This window comes from Spathaspora passalidarum (genome assembly GCF_000223485.1).
Source record: "Spathaspora passalidarum NRRL Y-27907 unplaced genomic scaffold SPAPAscaffold_4, whole genome shotgun sequence".
NCBI classification, from domain to species: Eukaryota; Fungi; Ascomycota; class Pichiomycetes; order Serinales; family Debaryomycetaceae; genus Spathaspora; species Spathaspora passalidarum.
In genome coordinates, this window is record NW_006767428.1 from 1,198,211 (window position 1) to 1,218,193 (window position 19,983).

The 19,983-nt window shown below is 38.0% G+C and overlaps 10 protein-coding genes across 10 annotated transcripts; 5 read left to right on the forward strand and 5 right to left on the reverse strand. All coding sequences in view use genetic code 12, as the record gives it.

The window, feature by feature from the left end:
• Nucleotides 1-35: 35 nt before the first annotated feature.
• SPAPADRAFT_67046 (uncharacterized protein) lies at nucleotides 36-4,272 on the reverse strand (the record flags this gene model as incomplete). The annotated part of the gene is made up of 1 exon (XM_007375645.1): nucleotides 36-4,272. One exon carries the CDS (start codon nucleotides 4,107-4,109, stop codon nucleotides 483-485), a length of 3,627 nt encoding a protein of 1,208 aa, XP_007375707.1.
• Nucleotides 4,273-7,388: 3,116 nt separating this feature from the next.
• Nucleotides 7,389-8,290, forward strand: SPAPADRAFT_61503 (uncharacterized protein; the record flags this gene model as incomplete). Its single annotated transcript, XM_007375646.1, has 1 exon — nucleotides 7,389-8,290. One exon carries the CDS (start codon nucleotides 7,609-7,611, stop codon nucleotides 8,173-8,175), a length of 567 nt encoding a protein of 188 aa, XP_007375708.1.
• Nucleotides 8,291-8,606: 316 nt separating this feature from the next.
• On the reverse strand, nucleotides 8,607-9,974 carry SPAPADRAFT_153357 (uncharacterized protein; the record flags this gene model as incomplete). The annotated part of the gene is made up of 1 exon (XM_007375647.1): nucleotides 8,607-9,974. One exon carries the CDS (start codon nucleotides 9,965-9,967, stop codon nucleotides 8,678-8,680), a length of 1,290 nt encoding a protein of 429 aa, XP_007375709.1.
• Nucleotides 9,975-11,575: 1,601 nt separating this feature from the next.
• Nucleotides 11,576-11,821, forward strand: SPAPADRAFT_139290 (U2 snRNP complex subunit YSF3; the record flags this gene model as incomplete). The annotated part of the gene is made up of 1 exon (XM_007375649.1): nucleotides 11,576-11,821. The coding sequence occupies one exon, from the start codon at nucleotides 11,576-11,578 to the stop codon at nucleotides 11,819-11,821; it is 246 nt and encodes an 81-aa protein (XP_007375711.1).
• Nucleotides 11,576-14,796, forward strand: SPAPADRAFT_153358 (uncharacterized protein; the record flags this gene model as incomplete). Its single annotated transcript, XM_007375648.1, has 1 exon — nucleotides 11,576-14,796. The coding sequence occupies one exon, from the start codon at nucleotides 14,373-14,375 to the stop codon at nucleotides 14,778-14,780; it is 408 nt and encodes a 135-aa protein (XP_007375710.1).
• Nucleotides 11,618-12,643, reverse strand: SPAPADRAFT_61504 (uncharacterized protein; the record flags this gene model as incomplete). The annotated part of the gene is made up of 1 exon (XM_007375650.1): nucleotides 11,618-12,643. The coding sequence occupies one exon, from the start codon at nucleotides 12,607-12,609 to the stop codon at nucleotides 11,824-11,826; it is 786 nt and encodes a 261-aa protein (XP_007375712.1).
• On the reverse strand, nucleotides 13,028-14,786 carry GAD1 (glutamate decarboxylase; the record flags this gene model as incomplete). The annotated part of the gene is made up of 1 exon (XM_007375651.1): nucleotides 13,028-14,786. A coding segment is annotated over one exon (1,045 nt), but the record flags the coding sequence as incomplete, so codon positions are not given.
• Nucleotides 14,797-16,143: 1,347 nt separating the features above from the next.
• EGD1 (Egd1p) lies at nucleotides 16,144-17,083 on the reverse strand (the record flags this gene model as incomplete). Its single annotated transcript, XM_007375652.1, has 1 exon — nucleotides 16,144-17,083. One exon carries the CDS (start codon nucleotides 17,059-17,061, stop codon nucleotides 16,585-16,587), a length of 477 nt encoding a protein of 158 aa, XP_007375714.1.
• Nucleotides 17,084-17,368: 285 nt separating this feature from the next.
• On the forward strand, nucleotides 17,369-18,796 carry SPAPADRAFT_55889 (permease; the record flags this gene model as incomplete). Its single annotated transcript, XM_007375653.1, has 1 exon — nucleotides 17,369-18,796. The coding sequence occupies one exon, from the start codon at nucleotides 17,369-17,371 to the stop codon at nucleotides 18,794-18,796; it is 1,428 nt and encodes a 475-aa protein (XP_007375715.1).
• A 131-nt stretch (nucleotides 18,797-18,927) lies between these two features.
• Nucleotides 18,928-19,853, forward strand: DPP2 (phosphatidate phosphatase; the record flags this gene model as incomplete). The annotated part of the gene is made up of 1 exon (XM_007375654.1): nucleotides 18,928-19,853. One exon carries the CDS (start codon nucleotides 18,968-18,970, stop codon nucleotides 19,823-19,825), a length of 858 nt encoding a protein of 285 aa, XP_007375716.1.
• Between the last annotated feature and the right edge of the window lie 130 nt (nucleotides 19,854-19,983).

The window sequence follows — 19,983 nt, forward strand, 5'->3', positions numbered from 1 at the left end:
GCAAAATTTCACATAACTACTTCTGGTTATGATCAACTAGTTTAAACAATTGCAATTTATTAAAATTAAAACTAAATAACGATGTAAAACTATTTATAAATAAATAATGAATAAAAATGTAGGCAAACACAACCTTATCGCAACAAAATCAAACAAACTAAACTAACTATAATGACTAAGCAATTGAACAGGCAATGCTCGAATAATTAACCTTCTAAAAAAACTTGAAAACCGTGACCCGTTGGTTGTGGTTGCGGATGTGGATGTGGATGTGGTTGTGGTTGTGGTTGTGGTTGTGGTTGTGGTTGTGGTTGTGGTTGTGGTGGTTGTGGTTGTGGTTGAAGAAATGTCTTATCCTGAACTATGCGCTTTATATGGGAGTGATGCTTCATGTGTATGAGATTCTTTTTTTTGGTCTTTTCCTCTTTTTCTTTTACTATATCTGTAAACTCTTTTTGTAATATTTATTGTATCCTTTACCTTTAAACATAACCCAACTTTTCTCCAGCTGCTTCTGACCCTAACTCGTATGCCTTTTTATACCACAATTGTGGATTAGAATTAGTGTATCTTCTTTCTGACAATTCTCCCATCATGAACAACGCATCAGGAGAATTGAACTCTTTGATTGCCCGATCGCACCACATAACTGCTTTTTCGGGAGATGCAATTGGTACGTATTTACTCAGACCATCAGTACCACGTAAATACCATCTTGCTAATCCAACCATTGCTTCTGGATGTCTTCTGAATGACAATGGCGACGAAGAAGCTTTAATGAACCACTGAATTGACTTGTTTGGATTCTGCTGACGATTTAATTCTCCCTTTTCATAAACTATACCTAATCTAACTTGGGCCAATAAGCAGTTCAATCTGGCTGATTTGTTATAATAAGTCAAACTCTTGGCATAATTAACTGGGGCTAATTCAACTGAATCCTTAATAAAGTCATCATCCATGGATAAATCACCAGGATATATCCCTTCGTAAATTCTCCCCAATTCATAACTGGCCAACCCAATTATTTCTTCCATCTCATCAAGATCTTCTTCATCCAAACGAACATCACGTAATTCAATATTGGCTAAATTGTGCAAATACTTCAAGTACTTAACCGATCTGAGTTGAGGGATATGTAAATAAAGCATGGACATTTTGAAAATGGCACGATTATATCCAAGCTTAGCGGCTTCGGTATAATATTGCACACCACGGTCAAACTCATTTTCAAGGTCAAATTCATAAATTTCACCCAATTTATATAATGCACGGAAATCCTTGGGGTTAATTTCCAACACTTTTTCAAAATACATAATGGCACTTTCAACATCCTTCTCAATGCCAAAATCTTGATTGTACAAGTTGAGATAATCTTGCTTGAATAATGAACCGTAGATGTAATATACCTCAGACTTGATTCCTTCTCTTTCAATCACATCAGCTTCTAATTCCTTCATCAATTTATTCAAATGAGTTTCAGAAGATTTCATAAACAAAAGCTTGTTATTTGGGATTTGTTCAGGAGAAACTGGGTCTCCCTTAATATTAATATATGCATATAATTTGAAATTAGTAGCATCAATCAACATTTTAACCCAATACAATCTATATTCAAGCGATTTTTGTCCTGAAGCGATCTTCTTTCTTAATTTGATGAATTGTTCAATCTTTTTGCTGATGGTGACATCATTGATTTTTGCTGGAGCTTGTAATTGATGATGTTGTTGCTGTTGATGTGGTGGACTATAAGATCCAAACACAGCTACACTGTTTCTCTTGTTACCACCCATGTTTGGATCTCTAAACATGTTTGGATTGAAGGCCATTGATCTTCTCTTGGCTTCAGCAGTAGCGATACTTTGTCTTCTGTTGTGGCCCAAGCTGACTGAACTGCCACTATACTCGGTGTTTTGAGTAAGTACAGGGTTCGAATATGGTGAATTATACATTGGTTCCATTGATCTTGAAATTTGTGGCATCATAGAAAGTGGACGTGGTGTAGGAGTGACAGTTCCAGTCAAGTCAGATCTCGAGGGCATCATGGAAAGTGGACGTGGTGAAGGTGCACCCGAGTTTAAATCTGATCTGGATGACGAGTTTTGAAGTGGGAACAGTTGGGTTGAAACTGGCGATACCTTCTTCTTGCTCTTACCGTCAGGAGAAGCACTCGTTTCACGTGGAATAACTGAAGTAGCGGATTTCTTGGATTTCAAATCACCAACAATAAATTTTTTAGATCCATTGCTTTGAATAGAATCTTGAATAGAATCACAAGAGGAAGTGGCCGAGGATTCAGAGTCGTTTCTGCTTAATCCATCTTCAGAAGTTGGAGTTGGCAATTGATGATCAACCGAAGTGACCTTTTCCATATCTTTCTTTGGTTCAGCTTCCTCTTCTTCGCTATCATTTTCCTCGTCTTCTTCATTTCCAAATAAGAACTTATTATAGTCAGAAATATGTCTAGAAAGATCTCTTCTTCTGTCTTCCACACTCTTTAATGGACTTGACTTGGTGTTGGCAGCAGGAATACTAGCTTCAGTAGTATTCTTGGAATCTTCTTCATCTTCTTCATAAATATGGAATTCATTTAGTTTGAAATTAGTATCTACGGAGGCTACTCTTCCTCTTGATTCACTAACAACATTCCTAGATTGGAATGGCGCAGATGGATATCTGTTTGACTTAAGGGTTGATTTTCTGGAATTGGATACTAAACTGTTATCTTCAGAAATCAATTCATTCTTCATATTTCTGGTTTTCTTATATTGACTTAAATAATCATGTTGAGCTTCAGTGTTGTCATCGTGTTCTAATACAAGATTACCTGCAGAACTAGATCTGCCTGGCATACCAGGCTTCTGTTGATAATGATGATGATGTTGTTGCTGTTGCTGTTGCTGTTGCTGTTGCTGTTGCTGTTGCTGTTGTTGCATTTGTAACATGTATGGATCAAATAAATGCGAATTCAGATAATTCAAAGGCAACTGTGGGAACGATGCATTGTTACTAGCGGTTGGAGATGGTGGAGGCTGCATTTGCATGAATGGATTATAGAAATATGGTGGCATATTCATTGGATTCATAAACATCATGGGATTAAAATTTGCATCTTGAGGAGAGGCGTTGCCTTGTAATGACGGATTACTATTCATATATTGTTGTTGATGTAATGTTAATTGCTCGTAATATTGCTTCCATTGTTCGTAGTATGGATGTTGAGTTGGGGGAACAGTGGAAGTTGAACTGGCTCTTTCTTCATCAGCTTCATAACTATCTTGAGTGGTAGTCAGTGGTTTATGATATACATAAGCTGGTTGATTGAAGTTGAATTGATTGTTATTGCCAAGTGGCGGATCACTCATGGATGTGACTGATTCTGACACTGGCAGAAGCATGAGCAGTAATTGCGAGTCATTCACGCCACCGCCAATTGGTTGTCCTGGACTCATAGGTGATAACAGACCTTCCTTTTGTGATACTACAGGTGGTGGTATAACTGGGGATGGTGAGTATACTACTTTTGCCAATGGCGAACTTTTTCTTGGAATATTATTGCCAGCCGGCACATCTATTGTTTGGGCGATAATTTGTTTTTGTGGTGTTTCAAATTCCAAGGTTCTACCAGGCGATCTGGATCGTGATCTGGCCTTTGGATCCAACAGTTGATGTGGTGGTAAAGGCTCAATGTTGTCTGCTGGTGGTGGCTTACGAGCGGTGAGCAAAGTAGAATCTCTTGTTCGACGAGGCAGGGCCAGACGCAGGGACAGTTGATGCGAACTAGCAGTATCGAGATTGATGGAAGAAAGTGGTCTAGGCTTTGCAGTCTTGTCGGAAGGTCCCGCGAACACACTTTTAGGTCTCGATTTCCAAGCACTGGAAGCGGCTGAATTGGCGTTACTCTTTGAAAGTAGGCCGGCACTTCTCTTGGGCTTGAGTTGATTATGCTTGTTGTATGCCATGGACTCGGCTGATGTTGATGATGAGTCTGATGTAGCAGACAGAAAGACACTTCCATTGAATGAGTCAGTTCTCATGTGGTCCTTCAGCGCCAGCTTGACGCTCAGATCACGAGAATGACTGGATCTAAACCTTGAGAAGAGTCCCATTTCCACTCCTTACAAACAATTATGGTAAAATTAGCAACAAGGGTAGATTTGTTGATGAAAAAAAGTTAATTGATAGGTTGATAAAAAGAAAAAAGTGGTAGTGTTTGAAAGGGTGAAGAAGAAGAGGAAGAGAGGAAGAAGAAGAAGGGAATTTCGGTAAATTAAAAAACAAAAAGTCACAATTAACTTTGTGAGTGAGTGGTGGGCCAGGAATAGTGTATGGGTGATTTCTTAATTTATTATTTTTTTTTTTTTTCTGATTATTTTATTTTTTGCATATTTTATTTTATTGAGATTTATTTTTTTTTTTTATTCCCTCTATAAGTTATTTATTTTTAATAAACTTCCACCATACAAGAGGGGGGGAGGGTTACAATTATTGCTGGGTTTCAACAATAAAATGGAATGGAACCAGGGCCAGGGTGGAATTATATGGCTTAACACATATCATGTCAGAACCCACCCTTGCTTTTGGTTTGATTTGCTACCGTATTATTAATTCTGATGTGATACTCTGGTGTGTATGCAACAGCCGAAAAAGATTCTAAAAAAAGATTTCGACTAAAAATTCGTCATCTCTCACGAAACAACTAGCACATTTTAAGTTGTGTAAATCATATTGTTAGAAGGTAATTCCAATTCCAGGTGAACAATATGCAATCGGATCTTATACCTTTTCACTTTTTAGCATTCGGTTACAATAAATCTCTAACAAATTCTTGACATTTTCACGTTACTATGGGATCGGCCGTCCTCATTTTTTTAGTGATTCTGCACTAAAATTCCCGATTTGGCTAAAAAGTAAACAGGCAGAAAATTACTTGCATTACCTAGTGTGATTGTACCCATTGATGGAAAGGTTACATCTTAGTATTTTACACAAGTTGAATAGCATATGCCATTTCTCCTACCCAAGTTGGTATATGTACTACAGCTCTTCTACTAACCATAGAGAACCAGCTCTTTTTACAAGTTTATTCTCATCGTACTGGCAATATTTTCTACAAACCACATGTATATCTTATTGTTTTCGAGCTTAATTAATTAAATTATTTGTTCAGAAGAGGTTTATTTTTTAGAACGTAGTTTAAAGGGGGTTTTTTTTTATTTTTCAAACTGACACCTTGCATCAGTTTCTAAAAATAGTGCCGCCCAAAAAAAAAAAAAAAAAATTATAGCCCCCATACACATCGACAACCACAGCACCGAAGAAAAAGAAAAGTTTAGATCCTTGTCTAATTACATCATGGTGTTATTGTTGACATTTTATATATAAAACCAACACATGTGTAAACAAAGCAAATTGAAAAAAGAAAATTACTTGAAATTTCTTTACTTGCCCCTCCTATCCCTAGAAAAACAATCAATGTGTTATACAGACATCCCAATATGTAGCATATGATTGCAAAAAAAAAAAAAGAATTCATATAAAAAAATAGAAATAAAAAATAGACTTAACCGCAGCAAGTTAAGCATCTCAAGTTGTATTATTTCTATCCATATACGGAGATTCCAGCGACTTCAGCCTTGCGATAAACCTATGGTTAGGATACCCACTGATTGACTGTAGAGGTTTTTCTTTTAGAAACTAGACATGTTCTAAAGCTATGAAATTTTCTATTTCCGCATTATCCGTCTTCTCGAGGGTAAATTTTCGGCTGATTTAGTACTGTCCATTTTCAGATCAATATAGTTGCTAATTAGTAGCAGCCTATGCAACAAAATAATCAGAAATTGTGTTACTCTCGTCTATATCCTTAACTCGGGGGTGTATATCTATTACTTTCGAAATTTCAGTTAGATATATCCTTAGCTGACCTCTTTCTCTCCCTCTCCCTCCCCACGCTATTGTGAAAAATTCTTATGCTAGATGTCAAATGCAACAAAGAGAATGGCCAAGTAAGAATATGAAAATGGTAGGGGGGGGGGGGGGGTGCAGAAAAAGTGATGTGGCAAGAAACAATGGAGGGTCACAAATGCCCCTCGCTGCTCGTATTCCTCGACAAGGAGATCCTATTTCGTAAACAAAATCCCCTTAATTTGATTCTTTTGGGAAAATTCTTTGCTGAAATAGTTCAAGGGTGAGGAGCCACAAGATTATTTTTTTCTTTTCTTTTCATCCATCGACTATTCCTGCCTAATTACGTAAGACACATTCTACACCGAGTGGCAAATATTTCTTTCACTGCATAAGCCAAGGTTTATAATTTTGAAGGAATGATGACACAATATGAGAATGATTCACTGGATCCTTCACAAAGTAACTGATTTTCTATGTGGAAACCCACATTTAAAATTTTGTTCATCGAAGATCTGAATTTAAAATAGAACAAGAAAATTTAACAATATTTTTTTCTTAATTACTTACATGAAACAATAGAATCTATTATATACCACCTCCACAAATAGAAGCAAATACACAATGGAGAGTAGATATTTGACCAGCCATTTCATCCCTTTCACGTGTTACCCCAAATTGAGACCCTACAATAAAACCACAACTAAAACCACAAGAAATTTCAAGCGGTGTTTTATTTTATAAATTTCACACAATGTTTTGGGGTACTACATAAAAAATATAACTAAATGTAAGCCCAGGATTCATTAGTAGCTATCTCACTTCTCGATTCGATCGTGTAAAATTTCCATTGGATGCATCCTTGTAGATTATTACTTGGTCTCTTCTACACTCCACGAACCACACAATGCAATTGGTTTGTTTGTATAGCAAGCAGTGGGGCAATCTCGGGGCACCAGCACACGCTTGACTACCCAGCGCCTTATTCCAGAGCAAGAGCTTTTGTTGTAGAACAAGCTGGTCGTTATCCAACTACACAGAGGCAGATACCACTCGGACTTTGATAAGGAATAACTTTTTTTGTTCCCTAGATGCAAGATTGACTAAGTTGTCATAACCACCAAAGAATAATCAATTGTTGAATGATCATAGGAAAGAATTGCGAATTACTGCGCTTCCAGAACCAAATATAGTTCGATATATGCGTCTATGTAAAAAGGAAATTTTAAGCTTCTAGCAACTGCTTAACGATGCCAAATTAAGTTTTGCCAGCACCTTACGAATTTAACTTTGCAAGAAATCTTGCACAAATGTTAAAATAAGACGTTAACATTGGAACAGGGCATAAGACCATTAAATGTTGGACCACATTTAGGAGGAGTAGAGGGGAGTGAATGATAAAAATAAAACGGACTCATAAGCTTCAAACGTTTTTTTTTTTCACCACAGTGGAGTACAATAATGGGGGGGGGGGGGGGGGGTGGAGTGATAAGCTTGCCATAAGTTTTTATTTTTCCCTTAATCCATACAAGGATATGCACCCGAACGTATTGGGTGTAAAAATTGGAAAATATTCGGAATAATCCTTGTGTATTACTAAGAACCGCCTTTCATCCCCTAGCAAGATATAACTTGCCAAATTTCCTGCAAAATTATTCAAGTTCTTCAGTACTGAAAGCCTTCCCTATAGAAATATAGAATATGGTTGAAACCACTATAGAATACCCTCAACTTTCCCATAAAATTGATATTCAATCGGCCGCAAGAAATATTACCGCACCCGTACCCGATGTGGAACTCTCCAACAAGAACAATTTGAAGGATATCTATGATATCTACACACGGGTCATTCGCTTCAACCTCGGGCTACATATGTCGTCATTAGCGTCCAATTTCACCGGCGCAGTTCTTTCCGGAACCTCAGGTATTGACCAATTTGTGGAATTTCTTCATCACACTCCCGATGAAGTTGAGAAGGTAGTTTATGAAATCAGACACAATGACTGGATCCGTAGTATTCCCAATTTACGCCCTCGTTTGATAAAACTTGTAAAGACAAGCTATGAGAGTCCATTGATTCTCTCTTTGCTTCAATCTAACGATTGGTTGGATGAAAGTCGCATGGATGACGATTTTAGGTGGGCATTGTCACATAAAATTCTGCAAGAGTTTTCATGCAAGATTGACGAATATGATGTCAAGGTATGCGTTTTTTCGTTAGCCTTGAATCTTTGGATTAATGAATTGGAATTCCAATTGCCTCTTTAATGCGCTGGCCGCAATATTACCCTTTGCTAAATGAATATTATGATAATGCGTAAAGAATAGAGTCTATGGTATAGTTAAATAGGTATAAGTAAAAATTGGCCTATTCAGGGATACTAATTTTTTTTTTGCAGTCACGGCACGATAACTTTTAGCCGTGAAGGTAGATTACTCGGTTGTATTGCCAACCACAATCGTATGACTCCAAAGGCGCTGATCTTTTGTTTGTGGGGTATTGTGTGATGTACATATTGTACAGAATTACTGTTCCTGTTAGACAAGTGCACAAAACCGTAAATATAAAGGTTACGAACTTTGTCAATCAGAGTTATACTTTGTAAATATAACCCCACACAATAGTGCACACTTCAGACCTCGCAAAAGCGAGAAACTGTTCAATGTACACAGATATAGATACAAGTTGCAAAATTATTGTAAAAGACGTTACGGTATAATTAACCTATACATTAAACTTAAAATATCACTTTTTTAAAATAAATATACATTAAGAAGTAGCTGGACTGAAATCTAACCAGTTCCAACTACCGTTATTTCCATTAGTATTGTTGGTATAGTTGTAGTTCACATTATTAGCCATGGCTGGATCCAACATGGTCATGTCTGGAGCTTGTTGTACTGGTTGTGCTGGATACTGAGAGTTTTGTGGTTGTGGTGGTTGCTGTTGAGGGTATGCAGATGAACCTTGTGGTAATTGAGAATCTGGTGGGATTCCCATGGGATGCTCCATTTCAAAAAATTGCCGTTGGTTGAAATCAGGATATAAGTTGACACCTAAAAACTTTTCAAAATCGTCAAAATTAGCACCATTGAGTTGTTGAGGCTGTGGTGGGGGTTGCTGTTGCTGTTGTTGCTGCTGCTGCTGTTGTTGTTCTTGCAGGGGTAATTGTGGTTGCTGTTGTGAGGTTATTCTATCGGGTAAACTGCTTGACAATCCTACTGGAGTTTGTGCTGGTTCAGAGTTATTCATATTGTTGGCAGTAACATTGAAATCCAAGAAAGAATCCAAATTGACATCCTCGGTTGGGATTTTATTAAGATTATCATTGTTCACAAATTGGGCTTGATTCAATCCAGCAAACAAGTTAGTATTTGTATTCAGAATATTTTGATCGTTCTTGTTAATCTTCTTCTTGTTCATCTTCTTTTGCTCCTTAGTATCAAGCGAGGAATTAAGTGGTCTTAAAACTCCATGCAACTTATAAAACAACCCACATGCATTACACAACAAATCTCCGTTATTAGCCTTTCTCCAGAGAGGAGTAGTTTTAGTTTGGCAGTTTGTACATTGCAACACCTTTTTGGAATTGGTTGGAGAAGGAGACTTTATTCTGAACTTATAATCTGATTTTGCACCCGCAGCAATGGCAAATGAACTATTTTTCAGATCAGCAGGAATGGACATGGCTCGGCCCATAGCAGGCATGGTGGTTGTGTCCGGAAATTCCGAGGTTCCACCATACTCTTCTTGACTTATACGTCTGATGTGATCGACATAATCAAAAGTGTCCAAAGTTGGATCATTATCACTGTTGGCACTAGCGACACTTGCATTTTTCTTTGCCGTGGAGGTATTACTAATCACACGGGACAAGGAGTTAGATCGAGCACCGAATCGGCCGCTGGAAGAGTTTGATCGAACTATTGGTTTGGTAATACCACCGCCGGTTCCATTATTTATCGCTGGTTGGTTCATCATCTTTTTATTTTGCATCCTCCATGCTATATTAGATATACGTTGATTATGGGGTAGGTAATTATTCTTGTGTTGGTACATTTTATACATGCCCAGGTTGTTGTGATCAGGTATTAAGTCAGTGGGTGCTGGCTGTGGTTGCAGATGCAGCTGTTGCATAGATGGTGCTTGATACTGACCTTGATTAGTCATGGCGGTTGATTCCATTGTGACAGCAGACGCAGCCTCAATCAGTCCCTGACGTTGTTGCTGCTGCTGTTGTTGAAGCTTGCCTAGATTTGAGGTAGGGGAAAGGTCTGTAGGTGGGAATATAGACGATGTTGATTCTGGTGGAGTGGTACCTGTCTTAGACAACACTGACGAGGCCACTGACGTGGAGGAAATGATTGACTCTGATTTGTTCATGTTCATGTATGGGGGCATTTAAAAAGTTTTATTTTATTTTATTTTTTTTTTTGCCTTATGACTGTCTGATTAACTCCAGTGTAAGGTAAAAAATACGATAAGAAATGAGCTTCAGATCTATGCACGTAACGAATCTGACTGATTTGATGTGTTCAGTATGAGCAAATAAAGGGCCCCGTTTAGCTGTAAATAAAAAAAGACCAAGCAAAAAAAAAAATGGCTTTGTTAATTATTTGGTGGTGGAGAAAAAGACAGACAGAAAAAAAAAAGAAACTATAGGCAAAAAACAACGTGAGGGACGTTCTCGATTTTTTCTCTTTATTTTTTCAGTTACAAACGCAATTTAGTGTACCCTCTCTGCGGAGACAATTATTTGGCTTAATTTATTCGAAGACAATAGTAAATTAAAATTTGACAAAAAAAAGGGACACACAAATTATGACATTGAATAGTTACATATTTCGCTTGTTTCTGTGCTGTCGTTAACTTCTTCTCCTCTTTAGGTATATGTGGAAAATTATTGGACGATGAACAGCAATAAAATCTTAATATTTTTGCTAACGTTTATTTTGTGTTCAAACCTTTTCTTTTTTTTGATTTTAATTATTACACTCGATCAAAAAAAATATTTTTTTTGACTGCTTCCCACTTAAATTTTAGTATGGAGGGGACGGAGTGTATTAATGCAAGACGAGTTAACTCTACAGAAATGCACAGCCGCCATACATTCTCCACTTAGCCTTAATACTTAAATTTTTTTACTGAGCCAAGGCCCGAGAGAAAAAAATCCGGGGAATAGCAAAGCAGGCAACAGGGATGAACGCGGGGAACCATACAACCAGATCCTTTCTTCTCGGGATTAAACAATTTATTTGGTAGCACGCTCGTAACCAAGGAAAAACCTTAAGCAGCCGGAGAGTCTATTATGTCTGCACGTACTAAGTTATTTACAAGAAATGCTTAATGTTAAGATTCTTCACTTCACGGAGTTACACATATCCGTTACTCCACTTTTATTGACAATGGACGATCGGGCGTAAAAATACATGGCAGCTTTAATATCTATTTGACACACCTCAGGGCATTTCAAAATGAGTACAAAAGTGCAAAAAATAACACACCGTAGACTTCCAAATTAGGCAATTATCAACAATCACCCCTTGCATTAATTTAATTTCTTAAATCGCATCTTTGTTTATTTTTTTTTCCTTCTTTTTCTAGTGAAGTTTTGTAAATTTTTGTACAACTGTTTCTTTTTGGTTGTAAATAAACATAGCAATCAAAATGGCAGATAAGTTAAGAGAAAAGAATCAATACAATTTACTCAAATCCAAGTATGGCTCTATTGGAAACCCAGATACTACAGATACAACGGAATTTTTAACAAATATTCATAAAGACACTATATCGTCATTAGCCCATCACTCTCAACTTTTGCTATACAATTCAATTGTCCTTAACCAACATCCACATTTACTTAAACAAGAGCTAATCAAGAAAATAAACAAAACCAATGCATCAAAAAATTAAAATTAAACTTGCTCTGGCAACAATGGAGCAGCTTCCAGTGGCTGTCCTGATTCTCCACGCAATCTATTAACCAATGCACCAGAACTGACAAGGAACAACACTACAGCAATGGCAAGGGCAAAGATCCATTGGAGTGCAAACACCTTAATTGTCAATTGACCAACCATCAATGCGAACATCAAATAAGAGAGACTGAACCCAACTGCACAGTCGTCGAACGCGTAGACCAACAAGGATCCAATACCCAAAAAGTTCCAAATGAAAATGTTGGCTAAAATTCTAGTCCAAAGCTTTTCCCTGACGTGGAACATGAGTGCTCCATTCCAGAATACAGCATAGAGCAACCAACTGAATGGCATTGCTGCCACCGAAACATGAATCAAACCAAAGCGGGTTATTGGCTTGATGGAATATGACTTGTGCTTGGTGTACAAGTATGACACATTGAAAAGATTGATAATTAGAACCACTTCACTCCAAAAGTAGTGTTTGTGAATAAACAATTCTGCCCAAAAGTAAATCAAGACATTGAAAACAGGGAAATGCCAGCCTAAATCGAGAATAGTTCTTAATCTGTCATCGTCTTGGACAAATGTGAAGAGGGTGAATAAAATTTGTTTAAGATAAAGAACCACCCAAAATGCAAACAACATCCAGAAACTAGCCGTGAATGGAGTAGCAATATGCTTGCTGTGGTAATAATAATCCAAGTTACCATAAATAGAAAACAACAAGGTAACTATAGTTACCCCTTGGTAAGTCTTTAATTCGTTTGCAGTATGTGCCATTGTTGCTGATACCTAGAAGTAGAAGAAGAATAGTGTAAGAATTTGTAAAGAATTACCTGATTTATAAATATAAAGTTCTAAAAAATGTATGACTAGTAGCAACCTTGACAACCTGAATTAGCTAGCAAGGGTTAGAGTTTATTTTTTTTAATTGTTTTATTGTATTTTTTTTTTTGTGGCCCGATGATAGCCGCCGCCGAAGACAGAGAGAGGGGGGGAAGTACAAGAATAACCCGATGATCGGTGGGGCCATCGTATGATTTAGTGAACCTATCCCTTTACAGAGGCTTAGTTCTTTCGTTAATGATCTATGCAAATGCAACCAAACAATTATTCTTAGCTATAAACCAAGTCCATCGCATAATTACACCAAACTACGATTGTTGGTCTTAGCTGCAAAATCTACAACACTGCACATAAACGTAAAATCACCGTTAACTATTTAAGATTTAACATGTACCACGATAGGAGTTCTTTTCTTTTCCAGCGCTATCACCTGTCTTTTCCACCTTTTCCAATTGAGCAGAACGAACAGTAGCTTCACCACCAGAAGCAATAGCCACCAACAAATCGTGAACTGCTTGTCTATTAGCAACTTCACCTTTAACATTATCTTCCGAGGTAATCTCTCTGACTTTTTCAGCAGCATCAATCAACAATTCCATGGTTTCGACACAATCTTGCAATAATTTTTCTAACAAACCCAACGACATGGAAGTACGAATGACAACTCTTAAAATTTCCTTGTCGTTTTCATCAGGAGGCAAGTGATAGTTAGGAACAATGTATCCTCTTCTTCTCAAAAGCAGGGAGAAGATTGATTGGGGAAGTTCAGGATACTTTTCTTGAACTTCTTGAGAGAAAGTAAATGCAACCACGGGTAATCCTGGCTTGTATTGTTCATTGACTTGGAAATCTTCTCCGTCATGTTTGGTATAAGTCTTTTTTTGTTCTTCAGCAGTTAAAGTGTGATGGATTACAGAAACAACATCAAAATATTTTGAACCTTCCAAAAAATTGGACAAGAGACGGGCATTGGATAAGCAACCATCAAACACTTTTCTATACCCTTCTCTACCCAATGTTAAAAAGTTGTAGTATTGGGTGATAACTGGGAACCCTGGTCTTGAGAAATTCAAACCAAATGTTTCTTCAACACCACCTAAATAATCAAGATTGAATTTCAACGATTGCGGCAACAAATTTGCATCTTTCCAAATCACCCAACCTAACCCACACAGAGTCAACCCAAACTTATGGCCAGAAGTGTTTATGGAATCAACACGAGGAATCAGGAAATCCCATTTTAAATGAGAAAACACAAATGGTGCAACAAACGCACCACTAGCACCATCGACATGGATCCTAATATCAAGACCAGTTTCTTTTTCCACTTCATCCAACAAATTAGAAATTGCTTCGACTGGTTCAAAGGCACCGGTGAATGTAGATCCCATAATCACGAATATACCAATGGTATTCTCGTCAATATTCTCCTTAATCTTGGAAAGGTCAATTACATGTCCTGATTCAGCGGTTACAGGAATCAACCTATTTTCAACATCAAAGTACCTGGCAAATTTCTCAAGAGCAACTTGAGCACAGGTAGCCATGATAATATTTGGTTCAGCAATGGACTTTCCCTCAGCTTTTCTCTTTTCTTGCCATCTCTTCTTCAATGCCAATCCTGCCAACATGATCGCTTCGGAAGACCCGGTAGTGGCAGTACCGATACTGTTTGTGACTTTGTTCCCAGTCTCTGGATGAACATTGGATGGTGCATTCCACAAATTGGAAAGAATCGAAATACATCTGGTTTGAATATCAATCAAAGAAGGATACTCGTCATTATCAGCCAAATTCTTGGTGATGTTTTCCGTAATCAACTTCAAAGAACTATCACTGATGTGAGTATTGACAAACGAGGCCAAGTTCAATGTGGGGTTACCATCAAGAGCAAGCTTTTCAGCAAGTTGTGTACAAATCAATTCTTCATTAGAGGATTGCTCAGGGATATCGTACAATGGAATGTAAGACTCAGCATCATAGACATTGATGTATTCTTCCCTATTGGTCAATTTGACCTTGGGTTGTTTCTTAAGGAGTTCATACTCCAAATTATAGGCATCAATATGTTTAGTCAAGACCATTCTGGACAATTGTGGTTGTAATTATCATTTTTGAAAATAAAATTAACGAAATTTCAAGGGATTTATATATTTTTGAGAACAATGACATAATGATTTATTTGCCATAAGGAGCAATTAACCCCAAGCAACAATAAATGTATTTTTTTTAAAAAAAATTGTCGCAAGGGAATTAGGGAGAAAGTGTTATGATACAAGGCTTAGGTCAATAGTCTAAAACAAGTTACATTCAGGACTGAAATTTGTGCCATGTGCTTTCACGCACGTTGGAGAAACACCACCAGATCATTGTCAAGATATTGGTACCAGATTATTATGGGATAGGGAATACCATCAATTGCAAGTCGTAACTAAGTTGCAAGAATATAGCATCTTAGATATTTAGCATTCGTGCATGACAGCACCTGCTTAAAGTGGAAAATTGTGGCTAAAGCATTTAATGACAACCAATAGATGAACGTTTACATGATAATTAGTGGCTTCTCTAGTATATGAGGTGAATTCCAACGTATGCATAGAAGTATATCACAGCGCAACTGAATTGGTACTAATAGCTACTTCTGTAATCATGGTAGTGCCATAGGAATTAAACAGGATACCAAAAAAAAACGACCTAGTACATGATTTTGACTGGAGTATTGATTGTAATCTTCAGCAATACATTATTAACCTAAGTAGATACAGCCTTTGCCGTAGGTAAAGATGGACTTTGATTGAATGTGTTGGCTGGATAGCTTATTCGGCGATTCGCCGAGTGTAAAACCCCCTTGAAAAGGAGTCTAATCATTAACTTCGATCACCCCTCGATTTTCCTATCTCCTAAAATTCATATGGATGGGTGGTGCTGATTTTCCTATATGATTAATAGTTATAATCTCTCTATTGTAAAAGGAATCATCGGAGTTAGAGAGGCAGAAGTCGGCTTTTCTAGTAATACCAAGAAAATGGATCTGCCAGCTTCAGTAATCTCAGAATTCCACTTAATATGTCATATTCAAGTGTAATTTTAAGACTAGTATCTCATTTTTATATTCATCTCAAGAGAATTGCAAGACATTATTCGAGCTAACTAACTCATTTTCTTTTAATCTGGATCTAGGTCAACCTCTTTTCGTGGAACGACCATATGTGTTGCAAATTGCACATATAAAATTTTTTTTCTTAGGGAGAGGTAGTTAGGAGCCTTGTGAAACCATCCTTGAATTACAAGGCGGCTAAAATCATCAAATGTTTTGCTGAATTCACACCTGAATGCATGTCGTCTTCAGAGCTCAAATAATAAAAGTTAGCACTCTTCTTAGCAGCTATTCACAACATTTACAACCATTAGTTTTATAATTCAGTAACTAAAAAAAAAAATACAGTTCCACCAAGCCACATTTTTCTTAGCATTTGGGAAATGTGGGGGGAGGGGAGAACTAGACATACACCAGACAGCATATAACAATGAGTTTGCATTGACAAGTAAAATATGGATCAATTCTAATTGAACCACACACTTATATTTCCCACAGCACTTAGCTGGTTTCTACCAACCTCCAATAGAGTAGACTTTTGGGCATAACAAGTTACGATTGCTACCCAATTGGAGCAATACTACTTATATTGTTACTTATATGGCAGGATTGCCTAATTTCACGGTACAAATAGACAGATGCATATTAGATCGAAACTAACCATTCATATACAATCTACAGTCGCATGTTCGGTTTTTATTATTTATTACATTAAGTACATAAAATCTATCGCACTACAAGATCAAACTTATAGGATTCCAAATTTATATAGATGTAGATGATCACCGTCCATTCATGACTCATGGTATAATTTATTCGACGTCGTCAAAGTTTTGACCTTCAACCAAGTCTGGGATGTCAGCTTCAGCTTCAGCGGCTTCAGCGGCTTCGGCACCAGTGTTGAAATCTCTTGGGGTCTTACCGGCTTGAATTTGTTCAGCCAATTGTCTCAAGATTTCCAAGTTTTCAGCACCCAATTGAGGTAAGATTTGTGGAATCAATTGAGTAATGTTCTTTTCTTGAGGGTAACCAGTGAAGGCAAAGGTGTTGGAAGCTGGAGCACCTTGGACACCAACACGGTTGAAGTGCAAGACCTTACCGTCGTCTCTGAAGAAATTGGCTTCTTCAATACCTTCAATCTTGGTAGCCTTTAATTTACCTAAGGCTTCAAGTAACTTGGTGTCGTCTTGTTCAGTCTTGACGTTCTTCTTGGCCTTAATTCTGGAACCACCGACCTTCTTGGCGGTAGCCTTTTGCAATTTAGCTAACTTTTCTGGATCAACTGGCATTTTCTGTATAGTAATAGTCGTAACGGATTGGAAAACCTGTTAGAAAAATTTGTGCAAGAGGTTGAAAAATTTCGTCCAACTTGCCGTTCGACAAAAAAAAAAACTTGAACAAATCACACGACCCGCGAGATAGAGAATGCAAGACTTGAAAAACCAAGTACTGCATATAACCAGCACGTGAAATGATTGCTAAATCAATCTAATTTAGAATCCGGGCCATAAAAGCCATAACTAACTACATCCAACAATGGACAAGGAAAATTAAAGAAAATTGTTCCTTTAGGCTCGAATATCAACACTATCCGAGATGAGGTTCTTACACGAGGGTATAGACCGCATTAATAAGTACTTGCCAACTACTAACCAATGGTTGATCTTGTTTTCGTCAATCCCAGTCGCCCTTTCAACTGGAACTCTTTTTGTTTACTCCATATATGGCACCCAGCTTGCTGATAAATGTAAATTGGAAGCTGCCCAAGCAGCCAATTTAAACATCAGTGCCACATTAGGAACAGCCATTGGTGCTATATTAGGAGGTTATGTAACTGATGTATATGGGACTCAAATTCCCATGCTTATCAGTTCGGTCAGTATTGCTGTTGGGTACCAATGGGTGTACCGGCAATACCAATTAGGTGCAGGCAGTAGTGTTTTGCAATTACTTTTAGCTATGTTTCTCGTTGGTGTGGGATCAGTTGCCGGGTATTTCAGCGCCATCAAAGCCGTCACAGTTAGTTTTCCCACATTCAAAGCCACAGCGCAAAGCATTACAATTGCCTCGTTTGCGATATCTTCGTTAGTATACCTGGTAATCAATACCCGTGTTTTCCACGGTGATGCAGAAAGGTTTCTTCGTTTTTTGGCCAACTCTTGCGGATTAATGATTTTCATAGGGTTTGTGTTTATTCGAGTTGAAGGTCATATCGATGAAGCCAAGCAGACCAGTGAAGCGATTTCAGAACTGACCAGTTTGTTAAGTGAAGTCGACTCAACATCAGGTGTTGAATCCGCGAAGGAACATGATTTAAAACACAGCAATTTACGCGCCACACTTTTGCATCCCGTATTTTGGTATCATTATTTTCTTTTTGCAATTGTCCAAGGATTAGGGCAAATGTATATCTATTCAGTTGGTTTCATTCTAAAAGCTCTTCACTATTATTTCAGCCAGAACCAACTAGAAACAGTGACTCCATTGCACCACTTGCAGGCACTTCATGTTTCCATTATTGCTGTTGCTTCCTTCCTCGGAAGATTAAGCTCGGGCCCCACCTCCGATTATTTGGTTCACAAATTAAATTCTCAAAGACACTGGGTGTTAATTTTAGGGTTGGTGTTTATGTTACTGGGACACATCATGCTATCTACAAACCTATCATCGTGGACTTTTGACAGTGTCAACTTGTACATGTCGATCATCTCCGGTCTTGTGGGGTACGCCTATGGGTTCAGTTTCACGAGTTACCCGGCCATAGTCTCGGATATTTTCAATATGAAGCATTACTCCCTGATTTGGGGCACCACATATTCGGCGACTGCATTGGGTCTTCTGGTCATGACCAAGGTGTTTGGACATGTCTATGATTTGAACTCGACATTTTGGGATGGCGAGGATTATGTGTGTGCCAAGGGGTCAGGGTGTTATCGTCTTACGTTTGTGATTACTTCTGGATTATGTCTGTTTGCCATGATCCTTGTCTTGTTCTATATTTATACCAGAGATAGACATGGTTAGAAGTAGATAGAATAGTAATTTGCAACATAGTCATAGAATGTTCGAAAATTTACGAGTGACACAAACGAGAGCTGCACCAGACAAAAAAAAGTCCATTTGAGGAAATTAATCACACTTTGGACACGTAGTGCTAACCACAGCAATCGCAACCACAACCACAAAACGTTCGTTATGCCCTTGGTGCCTGCGTTTCTACAACCAAGCGCGATACTCCAGTACTTGCAAACAGACACGTTCAAGAAACATCGACCAGACTGGGCTGTGACGTTCTTTCTCATTGTCTATTTCTTTCTAGTGGCTGAACATGCCCAGCCTTTCCAACGACAATTCTCCTTGAGTGACTTGACAATATCCCATCCCTTCACCACGGATGAGCGTGTCAGTGGCATTGAATGCATTTTGCTTGCCACTTTCATCCCGCTCATCACCATATTCTTGGTTTCCTTAGTGAAAAACAACCAGGGCGCGTTCAGCTCCCCACATGACACTTTGCACTGCGTGCAAATCAGTGTATTGGGATTGCTTGTGTCCATGACCGTCAATGGAATCGTCACTGACATGCTCAAGAACTGGATCGCGAGACCAAGGCCTGACTTTTTGGCCCGGTGTGGTGCTACGGCTGAAACACCATATAATCAATTAGTCGACATCAGCGTGTGTACTGCACCCTACGGGTTATCAGTATTGACCGATGGAATGAGATCCACTCCCTCGGGCCATTCGTCCATCAGTTTCAGCGGATTCTTGTATTTGACCTTGTGGTTGCTTGGACAGTTTAAATTGTTATATAGTAAGCCTCATCATTTATACAAGTACATATTGGCAGTTTTGCCCTTGGTATTGTCGTGCTATGTTGCTTTGAGCAGAACACAGGATTATAGACACCATTTTGAGGATATCATATTGGGGAGTTTGTTGGGGATTGGGTTTGCCAGTTGGTCATACCATCGATACTTTAACAGTTTGGTTTCCAAAATTTCGGAAATTCCCCGTGGTGATGATGAAGAAGAGTCGATATTACCTGTTTAAGTGTATAGTATAATGTAAGAGCACTTTTAAGCTGGCCGTAGTTTTTGCAACATTTTTGTTTCAGATTTGTAACAATAAGATGCAAAAAAAAAAATAACTCCATTAGGTTTTGCAATAAATTTGAAACGAGTTATTGCAAAGACGTCCCATTCAAACAA